The sequence below is a fragment of the Pseudopodoces humilis genome, chromosome 13 (genome assembly GCF_049639895.1).
Source record: "Pseudopodoces humilis isolate 2021_Gansu_Grassland_sample_001 chromosome 13, ASM4963989v1, whole genome shotgun sequence".
Taxonomy (NCBI): Eukaryota; Metazoa; Chordata; class Aves; order Passeriformes; family Paridae; genus Pseudopodoces; species Pseudopodoces humilis.
Window position 1 is genome coordinate 4,179,686 of NC_142212.1, and position 17,702 is coordinate 4,197,387.

The window sequence follows — 17,702 nt, forward strand, 5'->3', positions numbered from 1 at the left end:
TGTGGGCTCAGCCTGCCTTCCACACGAGCTGGGCTTTGTCTGACCAGCTTCTTTACCATCGGTAAAATGGCTCCACAACGGTGCAGGCTGAGCGGCTACGCCCAGCTCATGCCACCCTCGCATACTCCTGCCATGACGGCTTCTTTTCCAGATGCGCCTCTGTGTTGGCTATAAGGACACCATTCAGCGTCCCACTCTGCCTGGGCAAGGGAACACAACAGCTGTTTCACTGGGAGGTCACTACAAAACATTGAGTGTCCCAAGAAATCCTCCTTTCATCGGTCCATGCAAGCAGCTTGGAAGGATTTGTTTAGCCTCATTGTTGGAGCGGGAAGGCGCAGCCCGCCCGCGCCAGGGCTAGGGTCAGCACGGGCTGCCCACACCCCGCCTTATCCCTTGTCTGGGGGGCGAGCACGGGGCAGGAAAAGCCTCAAACTCCTTCAAAAAAAAAGTTTGGTTGGGCTCTTCTTTCAGCGTGACTTTTTGTAAGTGAAAGGCCAAAGGGAAGCAAAAATACCACAAAGCAGGGATGCCAAGTACTGGGGGTTTAGTGCTGCCACCGCACTGCTAACCAGCCCTGGCAATTTATTGCTGCCATCAGCAGATTGCTGGAAAGCTGGCTTTCAAGAGCATGGCAAGGAAAGGCAGACCAGATCTTGCAGTCTCAGGTCTGCTCCTTCGTAGGATTCTCTTTATCATCACATTCCTCCGTCTCCCTGGATGCTCAGAGCAACAACCTGTAAGAGCAGGACAAAACAAGGAACTTCCCAGTCCGTCTGAAAAGACAGTTTATAATTAGATCAAGTCACATTTTCCACTCCTCCAAATTCATAGCTTGTTACTAAGCGTGCACTGAAAATGCCAAATTCTCTGACTCGGTCTCGCTGCAGGAAAAAGATAAGCGTCCCCCTCGGCTTATCAGCTCATTTTATCACTCAGATTGCAGTGTGGCAACCAAGCAAAGCCCTGCCCAAGTCTTCCTTTGCCTGGACCTGTTCCAGGCACTGCCATTTATCCCCGTGTGCTCGCCTGTAAGTAGTGGCTGTTGCTGCACCTCCCAGTTAGTCCAAGAAACCTGGGGACCCCAGGGAGGAGGTGAAGCTCAAATGCCGCGACACAGAGAGACTTTTAAGATGCCCAGCTTGATGACACAGCCCCTCGGGAGTGCTCTTTGCTTCTCTTCTTCCTTTGAGAAATGCCACTTTCATAAATTTCACATTCAGTTAAAATGCTTTGAAATAAAGATCATTGCAAGAGGAAAAAAAAAGAAAAAGTCAGTATTTTGTGGTTTTCTTCCCTGAAAGCAAGTGTGTCCTGGCACTGCAGGCTAGCTGCCAACATCCAGCCCTTGGCTTTGGGGTTGGAGCAGGATTGAGGTGAGCAGCACAGCCCTGACAGTAGATACTCATGTCAGGATTCCTGCAACCCAATCTCTGTGGATCCTGCTTATAAATCAAGGTCCCTGACATCTGATGAGAGCAAAGCTGTTCAATAAAAGCCACTTCAGCAGATGGTAAATAGAACAACCATTGGAAACTCAGCCTCCTGCTTGTGAAGTTTAGTGGTGGACTTGGCAGTGCTGGGTTAATGGTTGGGCTGGACAATCTAAAAGGTATTTTCCAACCTAAACAACTCAGTGATTCTATGAAAGCAAGACTCCCTTTTTCCCAGATGGATATCCAGTCTCTGATAACCTCCAAACCCACTCCATAGCTGCACTGTGTAATTCATCTGAGTGAATTCTGTTGTTCTCATCACTTTCTCACCAGCTGTGTTTGCTTACAGAGACAGCTTCTCAGGGCCTCTGCTACGTGTTTTACCTGTCTTCCCAACAAAGCCCTGGTGAAACTGTGCACTTCAGACCTAAAAATAAAGAGGGGCTAAGACACAGCTGGGAATGCTCACCTGAGCTCCTCAGCATTGGCTACAAAGCTGTGCAGATCTGCTCTGTGGGATCCATCCCACACAGCCAACACTACCAGGACTGAAGGCAGGTCAGCAGCTTTACATGACCTTCAAGGGAGACACAGCAAATCTCCTGCTCTGGCAGGGATGTGCCTTGGGAAGCAGTACCCACCAGGAGTTTCTCTCCTCCCAGCATGCTTTATAGATCCATCTTTAAACAAAAGTTATTTAATAGTGTCTCTATGTATTGTGGGTATATGCATTTAGGATATCAGGCTGTGGAAGGGCTCAATTCCCTGTGAGTATTGTATCCTTGTGGGGATAGCATACCTTGGGCTGCTGGGGTGAGTGGAGAGCCATGTTTGGCAACAGCCAGCACCCCAAATCATGCACCTCACCTTTTGTCCTCTTCTGGGACTGGAAGCAGGAAAATCTACAGAGCTGGGTATTTCAGCTGATAGGAAGATGTCCAAACCAAAGCAAAGCAGACATGGAAAAGCAAACGATCGTAGGATATATCAAACAAGGTTATTTATAGAAGAGAAAAGGAAGTTTTGATGCTTTTATAAAAGGTTCTGGTAAAATTTAATCTGGAATGTTTTGTAATGCTGTGGTCATGCAAACATAAGAAAAATAAACTCAATCTGGAGGAGGTGCAGAAGACAGCTGCAAAGCTGAGGGGAAGGAAAGAAAGCTTATTTTATGAGAAAGACTAAAGAGGTTGCCTTGTTTAACCTAATAAAATCAAGATGGGGAATATGCCTGTCACCTATAAATACCTAAGGGAAGTAAATATTATGAAGGTTGAATTGATTTAGGCTAAAGGGCAGCACATATAAATATTTCTAGTCATCTCTAAACTTAGGCTAGAAGCTGCATTTTCAATCAGAACAGCCAAATTCTGGAGCAGCTTCAAACAGAAGTGGCAGGAACAGGAAATCCAACTGGTCTTTGACCAGAGCATGATCTGTTCTTTGACAGGACACAGCTGAGAGGTAACAGGTCAAACTCCACACAGTCCTCAGTGGAAATGGGGTTAAAGAGATTATGACTGGTGAAGGTACCAGGACTAATGCCCATGTTTATTCTGTCCTAGCCAGCATCTGCCAGGAGACAGTGGGACCCAGTGGCAACCCATCCACACATTGTCTGTATGGCAAGGGGACTGGGAATTTGGGTGTTTTGGGTGATACAGGGAAATTGGGTGTTTTAACACAAATCTTGTAAAAATACCCATGGTTTTGGTGTCAAATGTGACAGAAATGGCTGCAAGATGCCTTTTAGGAAGGCACAGCAAGGAATTTTAATTTCCAGCCACCTTCAGGCAGCAGGAGAGCAGTCTGATAGCCAGAAGCCCTGCTGTAGTGAGGAAGCTAGAGGACAGCATCTGGACTGACCTGCTGCCAAATCCAACAGCTGGAATACCTGCAAGCTCCAGCTGCTTTTCAGAGGACACGATACTGCCTGACCAAGGCACTTGCTTGGGAACACAAGGCACAGGGGAAGGGCGTTACCACGGCCCCAACGACTTGCAGGCAGCTGGTTCTGAGCAACGTGGAAACAGACTCTGAAATTATGACACATGGTAGGTTTTTATTTCTTTTCTCTGCAGCTTGAGCACATTCAAATAAATTTACTTTTGTCCTTAGCCATAAAATCCTCACCTGTTGCTCAGCAGCTTTGGGGGTGGCAGGGAAAGGCTGGGGATTGCTCCCAGGAGCACATACCTGACTGTGCAGGAGTGCGTGCCTGCGGGGCACTCCTCCGGCACGCTGCACATGCCTGGCGTTGTTTCCATCCCACAACCGAGTTTGCAGAGAAAAGTATTTTGTCTACAGCTGGCTGGAATCTGCTAACAAGCAGGGAGAGGATCTGAGAAGGAGCTTCAAGGCAATCCCCACCACAATCCTAGAAATGATCAGTGGGAATCATCTAGAAATGAAGCAATAGCACTTTCTCCAGGCTCCAGTGGGAGTCTGGGGACAGCAACTGTCAGCTTTTTTTTTTTTAATAAAAAATTATAGACAATTTCTTTGAAATTTAAGAGGAAAAAATATAGGCAACCATATCTCATTGTAAACCCTCCCCCAGCTCAGAAGGCACAGCCCTTATTCTTAGGATTTAAGTACACCAGAGACTAACATTCAGAAGTATTATGCTTTTACTGCTCCAGCTGAGAAATGCCAGGCAGCCTGAGAAAAATACCAGAGCACTCTGCCCTGAAATTTACCAGTAAAACAAAAATGCATCCTAGCACCCAAAATTGCCTACGCAGTTCTCACTAGCCAGGAATCAAATCCCCATAGCAAAGGTCAGCTGTGCTCAGCAGCCAACCTGTATTCTCTGCAAGGAGAGCCCTTCCAGAGACAGCAGCTAAGTGAGAGCCTGCTGCACATTTAAATTCAATTTCAAGGTGAACAGATGCAACATGCACTTGGGTAAACCCAGGGATAAACATGAAAATTGCTCCCAGAGCTTGCTGAAATACACACAACCAGCAGCTGCTGGGTCCTGCTGCAGCCCAGTCCAATCCAGGCTCTCCAAGCATGTTGGTGTTGGCCAACACACCTCACACCTACATGGCAGAGGTATAATTCGAAGCCATCAGGTGGGGTGGAAATAAAGTATTTTCCTGCAGTTACTTGAACTATCACAGATTACGTTTGTGCCAGGAAAAGATGACAGAGGAAGCTGTGGTGTTATATAAATACTGACACTTATTCTTGTCATCAAAGCAGCTATTAGACAATACCAGAACAAGCCACTCGGATGCAAAATCCCAAACCAGTTATCATTTCTGTAACATGAGATCTGGGGCTCACCACAGGCTCTGGCAGCCCAGTGCTGTACAGGTGTCCTGTGCTCTGAGCCTGGGCTGTGGGTGAGGTCAGGCAGGGACCTTGGCCATGGGTCAGCTCAGAGTCACCAAGACCAGCCTGGCCCCTTCCCCGACTCCCCTGGCCAGGGGCTCACCCACTGCCCTCCTCCCCCTGTCTGACCCACTGTCCATAACAGCTGCATTCTTCAGATTTTTCTGCCCACCCTGGCACATTGTGGTCTGGCACCCTCGCTGGAGCCAGCAGGATCACGTAGCAGGACTGGGAAAACTGTGTGACTGTACACAGAGCTAAACCAAACCTGCCTTCAAGGAGAAACCGAGATGTCAGACTTGCTCCTGACTCGCTTTCCATCTCCCTCTGATCTTCCAAGCCACACCAGAAGCTTGTCTTTTTATAAAGCTTTCTAATGCTCTTTGAAAAGAAATCCTGAGACTGGAAGTTCACTTTTTTAAGAAGAGAATTTTCTGAATTCCATGTGATCCAGGCAAACCCTTCCAGGAAAGGACTAACAATGAGCACACCTGTGTTTGGCCATGTCCCTACCTTCCCCTGAGCTATTCTAATCCTCTCCTGAACTCAGGACTGATTCCAAAACTCAGTTTTCAGGTCCTTGCAGTGCCAGCCACATGAGTTTAAGTCAGATAAGGGGAAAGGCTACCATCTTTCCCACAGGGACTTAGTGGCAAGGTCAGGAGAGACAGTGTCACAGGCAGCCCAAAGTCCTGCTGGCAGGACAGGGTCTGTTTGTCTGGCAATGTCTTGTTACCACAAGAACAAAAGCTTTACCACAAGGGAAAGGTTTGCTTTACCACAAGGGAAGCAAACTCCCTGAGCCTAAACAGCAGTCCCAGGGAATCCATGGCTCCCCAGAACCCATGGGTTCATCTCCTCATGAATGTGCCCGTTGTTGCAGCGCAGAGCATAGTTAAAATACAGCCAACAAACCAAATTAGTCATCCCTGAGAAGTCTTCTCTGTTACAGAAAAGAAAAACTTTGCAGTGAGGTGAGACTAATTTTTTTATAAAAATCCTTCTCCTGTAGTCCTACAGAACTCTAAAGGTGCTTCCCAGCCACACTCCTGACCCAGACCATGAGTGGGGTGACTCGCTCCATCCTCCACGGACAGAACTAAAAATGATCCTCGGGGAATGGTGTTTCTCACCTGGACAACTTCTCCATTGGAAGCAATTAAATCCGTGGGGATGGAGACTCTGAAGTAGCGTCCCACCACGGCAGAGCTGTCGGGAATGCCCACCACAGCCGGCACAGTCTCCCGGAGGTCCGAGAGCACCGAGTGCATGGAGGCCTCCAGCTGGTTTTCCCAGTCCCGAACCACTTCTGCCGGCTCGCTGGGCCAGTGGCAGTGAGCAGAGGCTGCCAGCAGCAGCACAGGGAGCCAAGTCCTCCCCAGGACAGGGGATTGCAGTAGGCATCCAACAGTCATTCTTCCCAGCAGCCTTGGCAACGGTGCTCCAGCTGGAAAGGGGATCACAGGGAATCTGCAGGCACCACAGCACAGGCAGGAGATCCACCAGTCCTTCACAGCAGCCTCATCCTAGGAGTCCTGGGAACCTGGTTAGACATAAGAAATCCAATCAGCACATTAATTAAGATAACCAAGCCAGCCAGTTAACTCATAGCGACCTTGCAATGGACAGAGGGCTACCGGCCATGTTACTCCCTGTGCCTCAGCTTTTGATTTAACTGCAAGTTACCACAACCATTAGAGAGCACGAGAGCTTCTCAGCCCCTCTTCTCCCATACATACAGCATTTCCAAAGAAGCAAGATCCTCCTGCTTTTCCATGCACACAGCCATGTTTCTGCTGCTCTGGAGACACAGCATCCCCAGATAGTCACAGACAGGGAGACAGGGAAGATACAACCAAAGCTGAGACTGAGCACAACGCTAATAGTTGACCTTTCAAGGTGAGCCGAAGCCAGGCTGGAATATCAGTGGATTTAAATGCCAGTCCCAGGCAGGAAAGATACCAAGAAACTTTTGGAAGCCCAAAACTGCCATCCTAATGGCTTGACACATGAGAGAAGCTTCTGCTCCTCTGACCCATGAGCCTGGTTTTCAATCCAGGTCTCCTCTCAGGTCCAGCTTTTTGTATTAGTGTGTTCAGAGTTGATCTGGGGGCCCACAACATGCAGCCCCAAATCAGACTGAGTGAGCTATCTGCCATCCAGCTCTCTCCTGCTTGCACAGCTCACCTGTCCCCATACTCTACCAAGACACATCTCCAGCTCTCCCTCAATTCGTTGTTTTGTCCTTTCACTTCCACTCCATCATTCTCACCTCCCTGCTTCCCTGGATCTCCTTTCTCTCATTTTTTCCTTTTGCCATCATTTCCTTTGCTTCCCCAGCTATTTCTCCCTCCAGACTGCATTCAGCCACAGCAGAGTTACAGATCTGTGCCACCACGTTCCTCTTCGAAGGCTGCCTGCAGGAGATCAGTGAATTCGTGGACAGAGCCATGTGGGACCCCAAGGAAGTCGTACTGCCCACTCTGGTATCCCAGTTTGCAGCCAGCACAGCCCCTGGTAACTAATCTGCAGTAGTGAGTGGAACAGTGGGTTACACGGGATGGCAGGAGAGACACACAGACCAAGCAGGTGTTGTTCAGTGTCAGGAGCACACAAGACTGGGTTCCCTAATGCCTTAAACCAACTCCTTTTTCCTAGGCTGAGAGAGAAGTAGCTCCAAATTCCCAGAGCAAACCAGGACAGCTTCTAACTCCCTGCTCTGATTTATTTTAGCCTGCTCTATCTGCACCATATGATGCACATCAGGCTGTCCTAAGAGACCCTGGAGCCAGTCCATGTGGGAAGGGAAATCCCACTGCTTCTTGCCCTTGCAGAGCTCCCAGAGCAGCATGACAGGGCTCAGCTGCCCGCTGTGCTGTGGCCAGGCAGGGTGTATTGCCCACCTGAGGCTTGCAGAAGCAGGCAGAGGGTCTACCCATGCAGGCACCTAAGCCCAAGGCTACCACAGCAGGCTCTAGGAACAACAGGAGAATAAGGTTTGGTTGCTCACCCTAAAGCCTGAGCTCTAGAGAAGCTGAGAGGGAGCGTGTAAGGACCTGCACATCTGCCCTCCTCGATGGGCCTTTCACAATAAACCCCACACAGAGAAGGGCTGACACCTCCCACCCCAAGGTAACGGGCTCAGGGCACAGCTGCAGCCAGCACAGAGGGCTGTGGGTAGTAGGATTTAGGAGCTGAATGCAATAACCTCTGGCTACAGGATCCACAAGGCAGATACCCGATCTGACCGCTGCTCTGTGGAGAACCTGTCTCAAGTGAAAGGCAGAAGAGACAGCAGAGGCAGGATAACATTGCTGGGAACCACAAGACAGATGGGAGGATGGCTGGTAAGAAGGTCAGTGCCACAAAAAAAGCCCACTCCCTGCTGCTCTTGTGCTTCTAACTGTCTGAGCTGACTGGGAGGGGAAAGTACCAGGTGAAACAACAAGTAAGGCAAAGCCAGGCTCTTCCCAAAGGCAAAGAAACACAGACCCACAGAATCTGCTGAGTTGGAAGGGACCCATCAGGTTGATCAAGTCTAACTCTTGGTGCTACACAAGATATCCCAAGAATCCCACCAAGCCTGAGAGCTCTGCCCAAGTGCTTCTTGAGTTCTGTCAGCTTTGAGGCTGTGACCATTCCTTGGGCAGCCCATTCAGTTCCCCATCACCCTCTGGGTGAAAAACCACCAGCACAGGATGGTCTTCACCCAGAGAGAGGTGCCTGAGCTGCTTCTCCAGATTTTATCCTCAGGAAGTGGCTGCTGTATAAGGACAAGTCACAATCCGTATAGGGCACATCTCTCCTACCTGTGCGGTCAGAGGAGGATCTGACACATTGCAGTTGATTTGAGATGAGCATAGAGTCATCTCAGCAGGTAAATGAGTACCACAGTAGATGTCTGGTGGAGAATATTCAACAGGCCATGTGAATGAGCTACAGAGATGATGCAGACACCTGCAAGAGGTCCTGAGGCAGTCACTGCTCATCATAATGGGAAATCAGGGGACTCTTTGTCCCTGCACTGTGCCTTAAAAAGCTGAAAGAACGAGCTGAAAGAACTACCTTCCCCCTCCATGGAGCCTGGCCACTGCAGTGATGATGCCTTGTCCATGAGCTGCTTTTCCTGAAACCCGCTCATTGGAAAGTCCTGATGTGTATGGCAAGCACGGGCAGGATCAGACACTTGTAGCTGGGGCAGGAATGTGGCAGCAGCCCCGTGGCTGCCATGGGGCCGAGATGCTATCAAGGAAACGTGGTTGTCTCTCTCTGCTGCACTGAGTATTTACACTTGAGCAGAGGACAGACACCCCAGACAGCCAGACACACACAGTGTACTGTAAAAACACGTGGCTGTAAAAACACCTGGAGAGGTGCTTCAGGCCAGTCCCTCCCTGTCACACTGCAGTGGAGCTTGTGCATGAGCATGGTACAGCTCTGTGCTGCTCAGCCAAATGACGTGATCCAACCTGAGGCGTTTTTGTTGGATGGAGAGGAACATTTGGGCAGAAAGGAGCTGGTTCTTGATATCTGTGGTGAGCAGGAGAGGAAGATGAAGTCATCACCTATTTCAGAAACACTTATCAAAGCAGTCAACAAACACTGCCCAATATGTGCCCAGCAACTGGCCATTATGTGACACTTGCAGGTTGCAAATTCAGAGCTTCATTTTAGAGAAACTACAGAAGAACAGGCCCAGCATATAGGAGTGGAACACACAGGATAGGAGGAATTCAGTAGCTGATAACAAAGAACAAACAGAAGAGCTGAGAACAAACTTGCGCCACCAAAAAAAATCCTCTTAACAGCTCCACCTCACCACACAATGGACAGAAGCTGAAACACTGCCAGCCTCTCACAGTGTGTGAAGGAGGAAAAGCAGGGTGGCTCCAGCTATCAGCAGAGCTTCACAAGGCATTGCCATGCAGTGCTGAGGTTCACATGGACTGCCAATGCAAGGTGGAATACTTTTTGGGATAGGAGATCCCCTGCCTAAAGCCAGTAGTGCTGCTCTACAAGTCTACTAGCCACCAGCACTGTGGGTCTGGATGCAGCTGCACAGGAGTGAACCTGCAGCAAGGCTGGAACGAGCACTGGGGACCTGCCTGGTGCCTCTGGTTTGAGAGCCCACACCACTTCACGTGGCACTACCATGGGCACAACCCTGACTCAACTGAGAAACCATCCCAGCTGTATTTGGAAAAAGCCAGCGTTCTGCGTCACTGTCCATGACCGGTGAGTGGCACAGAACTGGAGCTCCCCAGGAGGAAAAACCTCAGTGCTTCACACAGTTTCCCATAAATTCAAAATAGGGCCAAAACCCAAACACAGATGGAATTCTGCAGGCGGTTTTCTGCTGATCTCTGGGAAGCATAAGGCCACAGAGCTGACTGACTTAGACAGCACTTCCCAGTTATGAGGGAAGGCCAGACCACCCCAGCTTCTCTACATGGCACCGTGCTCCTCCTTCCAGCAGGATCTGCACTGCCCGGTTTCGCAGAACAAACACAAAGGTTCAGGTTAGTCCTGAATTTCAGGATGTTTCCTTCTGTCTGATCTTCTGAAAGAACCGACTTTTTCTTTATTCTCCTGTTTCTGTGAGAGCTCTTTTGGTCTCAAGTTCAAGCCTTCCGAGTGTTGGATGAAACATCAAAGTCAGTATCAACATCTGCTTCAGTCCTAACACTTCCTGCATGTGCCAAGGTTGATTCCTGATCTCCAGTGCCAAACCCCCTCACAGAGCCACGGAACTGGGCCTGCTTGGTGAAGTTATGATGCTGCATTTGATATGATGCTGACTTGTCAAGGCAATGCTGGAATTTGCTCCCTCTCCATGCAGCTATGAGACCTGCTGATGCGGTAAGGACACGCTGTACCTTCGTTACCCAGGAACGCTGAACAGCACAGGCAGAAGATGGGACTGAAAGGAAGGACTGAAAGCAGGACAAAGTAGCTACTCCCAGCCATGCATTTTCCCAGAGACCTCTCCTTCTGCCCATCACAGACCCAGGAGTATGAGGCCAGGAGAAGCATCCCAGCCAGAGGAAGGTGGCTGTCCTAGAAATGACTCTTCCTCTGTGGCTGATTACGACAGCACTTCAGCAAGAACCAGTGAAAGTGAAGTCTCTGTCCAGCTGCATCTAATCCAATTGCTCAAGCACACAATCACATCACTGGGCTGCGGTAATTAATCACCCCCAGCATATTAATGCCACTGAGCCGAGCCTTGCAACTCTTGACTCTGGTTAAGAAGGTATTTAGGAGTTAGGAGGAATCCCACTTACCTGATTGCTTATTTACCAATATCCTCATTAAAGAGAGCATTAAACAAGTGGCCTTTCTCTAAGGAAGCAAACTCAGATAAAAAGACTTGATGCAACTTTGCAGAGCAGAGCTATTGTCTCCGCAAAGATCTCCCGTGCGTGTTTCCACAGGAGGATCTCTGGGCAAGTCCCGTCAGCTATCGCACGCCTGCGAGTCAAGGCAGCGAGCAGCAGGAATGATGAAATCCAGCGTCCCTGGCCAGGCACACAAAGATGGCACTCTGCCGGACGTGCTCCCCGCTCCAAAACACGACAGCAGGCACCCCCGGTGCCAGCCTGGCGGTGCGGCCGGGCAGAGGCGGCCGGTGCTCCGTGCACGTCTGCGCTGTGCTGAAGGAGTGCGGGCAGGAGGGACAAACAGCTCGGGGGCAGTGAGTCTGGGCACAGCAGCCCATCACCAAGTTATGAACTAACAGTCTCTTCAAGCTCAAGAGCATGCTAGCCTGCAAGCCTGGCATGTAGTATGTACAAAGAACACCCTGGAGCATGAAATGTGGGAAACAGTCAGAGTTTCTGTGCCTGCCCTGCTCCGGACGTACCCTGAAACAAAGGCAGCAGCCCTTCCAACAGACTATGTTAAAGGCTATGGGAAGTGCAGCAAATGCCTCTGGGGGTTATTTCCAACCTCAATGGCTTCTGCCATGCACATTCACAGACGACCCCAGCTCCAAATGCTGCTGCACATGGATGAGCTACAAACAGGGAGGTACAACAGAACAACCAGAGACACACTGGTCACACATAGACTCAGGGCAGGCATCTGCCACAAGGGAACAGGCCAGGAAGAGGACAGAAAATTCACCACCAGATGTAGCTCCCCACTCCACAATACTCAGAGTGATGGCATCCTGTCCTACACAACACTAACCAGGGTGTCTCTAGAGATGGTGGCCTTACACAGAGACAGGAGGACAAGCTCATGCAGTTTCTGGCTTAATGCTACATTCACAGCTGCCTGCTCAAAGTCAAGTCTGCACCAAAACTAAACCAGCAGCAGCTCATGATCAGAGATAGGACCCTGAGAGATGTGGCTAAGTGGGGAGCCCCAGATCAGTGCTCCTGAGGCCCTTGGAGCCCCTTCCACCCTCTCCCCACCACAGCCATCAATAGCTGGGCACCCCAGACACCATCAGCTCAGGAGGTAACAACCAAGCTGTACTCAATTCCTCACCCTAAAACATTTCAACATGGTGTGCCCACCGTGTATTGTCACCACATTAAACGTGGTGAAGGTGCCCAGAAATAACAACCAGCCCAAAGGACATATGCACAAAGAGAGCTGCTTTTTTCATCCTCATCCCTTCTTGTATTTCTGCACTGCTCATCTCCAGCACATCTGGTGTCAGTAACAGGAAACCCTGACGCCAAAAAACAACCTAGGGGAAAAAAACAAACTCAAACCCAAAACAGCAGTACTAAAAATGTGTGCTGGGCAGGGAAATAAGCAGCTCTCCTGCTGATGGGAACTCGTCTGCAAACTGTCACCAGCTTGTTGCTTTCAAGTCCCAGAGGCCACAGGCAGTTTTGTGACACTTGTGCAGGAAGTGGTCACCACCATCAACACCTTGCAGCAGTTTTTATTCTGCTAGAGCAAGCACTGAGATATTTAACTTTCCTGTAGCTGAGAGGAAGCTTTCTGCTACCTTCATTACCATTCTGTGAGAGTGAGAAAAGGTGCAAAGAGCCTAGTTTTTCTTTTTGCTCCTGTATTGCATCTGTTTGTCCAGAAGCTGGGCTACTACACTGCCCTCCCCAACTGGGGACTCCATTCCCAGAAAACCTTCTTTTCCTGGAAGAGGAAAGCACTGAGGATATGCTCCTGTAAGCACTTCAGCAAGTGCTGTGTGCAGGGGAGGAAGAAGCCTGGCAGTCCCAAAAACACCCAGCCAGGGCACTCCTGCTGAGGTACGTGCAAGGGGCACTGCAGAACAGCAGCAGAAGCACGAAGGACACCAGATCCCTTCTGGCAGCTGGAGCATGTTTTTTCTTTCCTGCAGAGCACATTTCCTCTGCAAGATGCTGTGGGCAAGACTTGTTCTGGAGGCAGCACCTTCCCCAGCCTCCTGCAGCCCTGGGGAGGGATGAGTATGGTACCCACAAGTGCTTCTCAACTACGCACTTCCACGCTGACAGACTTGCTGTTTGAAGACCATCTGGATGTCCCCCTGCTCATCCACCCTGCTGGACTGGCCCCTTGCAGGCTCTGTGTGCCACGTGCCCTGTCTCAAGTGTCCGCTGTGCCTGAACCACGGCAGTGACCGCCAGCTGCAGATTTTGGCTAGGCAACACTCCTCACTCTTTGATGAAAGTTTCAGCAACCACAATCAATCCCTTCCTCCACTTTGTTATTCCCAGACAGCCAACTCAGATCGTATCTTCAAGTGCATTCAGTTGAAAGGAAACTCAGATATTATCTTCCCAAGTATTTAGAAGGCCTCAGAGATCTTTTTTCCCCTGTAATTACAAACATTACAGCCAGGTAGAACTGCCATTTGCTTGCTGCCAGCAGCCAGGAAAAATTAGGATATAAACATCCACCAATAAGCCAAAGCAGAGGGACAGCTTCAACAATGCCACCCCACACCTCTTGCATCCTGTGAGCCGGGCCCATCTCAAGGGAAAGCCGGCAGAGAAAAGTGATGGGAATCAAAGGTATAAAATGGATCCTTCCTGAAAGAAGATGGAAGAGATCAAAGTGGGATACACTGGGGCACTAGGGAGATGGGAAACAAGAACCCATGCTCTCCTCTAATAAAAGGACCAGAAGCCAAACTAACTTAAACAAAATGGGTTTTCTTAAGGATCCAGTGGGGTCATGAACACGAGTGCTTAAACTTCACGTGGGTTTAAAGAAAAAAAAAAGGGGTGGGGCAGACAATTTTATAGAAGGCAGAGTTACCAAGGCAGCGTTTCTGGCTCAAGCAGCACTTGATCCCAGGACAGCATTCAGGGAAATGATGACTCGCATTCCTCTCCAGGCATCTTCTCCTGGCTGTTATTGGAAAGGGCATATAGGCTAAATATACAGCTGCAGCAGGGCAGAGCAAAGGTCTGTTTGCCTCAGGGCATGCACTGTAATGTGGCTTTGGCTTCACTCCTGTTTCCAGTGCACAGCCAGCCAGAGCAAGTCCCTAAAAACTCTGCTTATAACTCCTGGTTCTGTCTGAAAACAGAGGGACAGTATGTAAAAATCCCAATATTTAATTCTGTGTTTAAGGGAATGTAAGCTAAAGGTAGTACTGAAATCCACAGGAAATTAAACTAGAAAAGTTTATGGAAAAAAAAGAAAAAAGATGTGACTAAAATTTCCTTCCATACAAATGCCATAAAAATGCATATTTTGAAGATAAACACAACAGATGTGTGTATATATATCTATATACACAGGCACACACACGCAAAAATGTTTTATAAGTTCCTACGGTTTAATAAAAACCAGAACTCAGGCACCAAGATAAAACAGGGAGTTTTGACTCCAACTTTCTCTTTAATAAGGAAAGTCTTGTATCATGCTGAATTTCTCACTCATTCTGCAGTGAAGACCTTAGCAACACAGAAAAGCATTTTAGCAGAAGCCATCCCATCCTGCAGGAGAGCTGGGACAGAGGATACCAAGCTGAGGCACCTGGAGACAAGGCAAGAAAGCACATGGACACAAGAAGTAAAACACAAGATGTAATTTTTTTAAATGTGAGGACTACGAGGCATCAGGGCCCGACCTTGTGTTCCTGAGCAGGCAGGTTGTTCCCCAGCAAGTGCCAAAGGACATGTGCAGGAGCAGCTGGTGTGACAGTCACCACTGTGTGTCCTGTCCCCCGGTATCATTCACCAGCCACCAGCTGTTCTGAGTCTAATTCACACCCCTTAATGACCTTTGATAGAAGTCACCGAGCTGTAAAGTGGGTTTCTATCAAAGAGGAGGTTTCTGCTGCTTCAGAAACGTGTTTAAACCAAGCCACCATCACTAACAGGTGCAGCTTTTCCTCTGCCCCTTGCTCCAAAGGGACAAAACCATCCACAATTCTCCAGCAGCACTTGAAATCTCAGCCTGGAAAAACACTCCCTCCCTTAAGCTGCTCAGCTGTACCTTGCAGGAGATGTTCTTTACAGCTGTAGTCATGAGCACTGAAACCAACGAGGCTAAAAAGATTTACATCTCTTGCTTGATTTCTTAATTGAATTAAAGGCTGAACAAAACCCCTTACGAGCTTTCAGAGAATCTACATGGAAGAGAAACAACGAATATCCTAACTGGAGAGGAAGCTTCCACTGGACATTCTGTCTTAACAAGTACTAAAGATTCCTTACAAAAAGACAAAGACCCTGAGGGATAAACTCCTAGGTCAGGCAAGGCAGGAAATCTGGAGTTTCAGAGTACATTGCACATTGAATGGGTCACACAGAAGAGAGAGGTGAGATTCAGTGTCATTTTAGCCAAAGCTCTTCTACCCACCAGTTGTCTATTTTTTTAATATTTAATTTAAATAAATAAGGTACAAAATCCCCTCTGCCAAATTAGCAAGCAGAAGCTACCAGAGGGGTGAAAGACACACTGACAGACAGGGCAGTTCTGCAAATCACCTTCTTAGGAAACTTGATCAAACTTTCAAATCCTGTTCTGAAGGAAATCCTTCTGAGGCTGCACCTCTGGCCTTACACTCGAGTCAGAAGGTTCATGGCAGGACCCTTGCCTGTGCTTTGACACATTTTTTTTCATCACTAGAACAAGTATTGAGCCTCCCTAGGACACGCTGGCACTGTGGCCACCAGGCAAGCACTGGCTTTGTTAATGGTACTGAAGCAGGAGCACCCAAGCGTGGGCAGCTTGAGCAGGGGATCCTCCAGTGCCAGGAACACACAGCCTGAGGGCTGCAGGCACAAAACCCAAATCTGAAAAGAAGAAAGTGTTGGTGGAGGTTTCAGAGTCACCTCAAAATGCTGTTTGGCTGAGTGCTTTGTGGAGATACGACCACATTCCAAGGGTTTATAATCAAATTCTGTGTATTCCACAAAATTCCTCTGATAATGAAGTATTTCTAGCAGGTCCTTGGAAATGCTTAAGCATTATCATTTCCTACAGGTTGGTGTCACAGTGCCAGGACTGAGGCACTAAGCAGAGGAATGGAGGCAAAACTTTGGATCTCTCCCCTAGCTGCTGCTATCAAGGGGAGGCAAAGCACCAAGAGCTGACATTAAGCGGAGACAGGAACCAAGGAAAGCAACAGCAACAAAAAGCCATTTTCAGCACTTCAGCTGTGTATGCAGCAGTATTTATGTTCTTTGTGGCAGCGTAACTAAGGGCAGGCACATTCTGTTTAGAAACATCCCACCATTCCATCAGCTTTACCACCCCACCCTGCAACTCCAAGCCAAGGCATTAAGATTCAACTTCATGGAGTTTCTCAGCCCTCAGATTTATTTCTCAGCTAGCAAGACTGCCACAGCTCTTCATTTAAATATATTTACCCCCCAGTGACTAATGCAGGGTAGCCAGGACATCAGCTGTGGACCTCCAACTTTTAATGTTTCTCATGAAAACTGTTCTAAATGCTTCTTGGCAGAAGGAGATAGAAATGTTCCAACTTTAACCATCAACCATAAAATGGGAAAGATGCAAAATGAAGCAGCATTGCTCCCATGTCACAGAGGCAGAGAAAGCTTCTGGAGGAAGAATTAACTCTCTAAAGATCAGCAGCTTCCAGCTGGGCAATACACTCTTTTAAACCAGCAGAAATTCAGGAGTCACTAAAAGCCATCAAATGAATAACCTCTTCCTGCAGGTGCACATTTTTATAGATGCCTTCTTTTCCTGGAGACTAAGACTGAAGGGCTGGACTGCTTCAGTGACATTCTCTGCTCCTCACAGTCACCTCTGGCCCAAGCTGGCCACCCTTTCCTTCAAAGGGCAAGTCCAAAAGCAAGAGATGTCCAAGAGCACAATCTTAATTGGGTGTCTCTAGAGATGGTGGCCTTACACCAGAAGGCAGAAGGACAGTGCATGGCTTCACAGGTCCATCTCCTTCCCAGATACTCTGGTGCTGGAAGAGTGGTTTAAATTACAAAGCAAAGATGAACACCTTAAAAGACCAGACACTAACAGAGCCTGCATCTCATTCCTGCTGCATTAATTTCACTGCATTATACTTGAACTAAATTATGTTGTTTAACTGCACCGTGTAATTATAAAATAACCCTCATCTGATTTTGACCATGGCCTCAATGGCTTCAGCCAGGAGCAGGAAAGACTGGAGCTGCTCATCATACGTCCACTGGCGCAGAGCTGGCTCCAGCTTTTCTCCCCGCCCTGCTCTGGAATTGAGAAATCAAGAGACAAGTTCAGTTATTTCAAGGCGAGACCAGATTTATTCACTGCAGTGAGTATCAGTGAGATTTAGGCTTTTTTTAAAACACTAACATTCTGCCCCATCCATACAGATAACAGGACACATTCAGCCATAGCTGAAGCTCATTCCTTAAACCAGGAATGATGCATTCAGGATCTGGGCAAAAAGAGCCAGAGAAACAACTCTGACAGCACAAAGCCAGGTTAACTAAATACTGTGCAGGGTAACCTGCTCCTCCCTCCCACAAAGCAGTTCCAAGG

At 48.5% G+C, this 17,702-nt stretch overlaps 1 protein-coding gene across 2 annotated transcripts in view; it reads right to left on the bottom strand.

The window, feature by feature from the left end:
• The window catches only part of DAG1 (dystroglycan 1), a 49,543-nt gene that overhangs the window by 9,149 nt on the left and 22,692 nt on the right, over positions 1–17,702 (bottom strand). For both annotated transcript variants that reach the window (XM_014251811.2, XM_005522200.3), the window contains exon 2: positions 5,909–6,318. In XM_014251811.2, coding sequence (XP_014107286.1) covers positions 5,909–6,190 — 282 coding nt within the window. In that variant the 5' untranslated portion in view covers positions 6,191–6,318. The remainder of the gene's footprint in view (positions 1–5,908; positions 6,319–17,702) is intronic.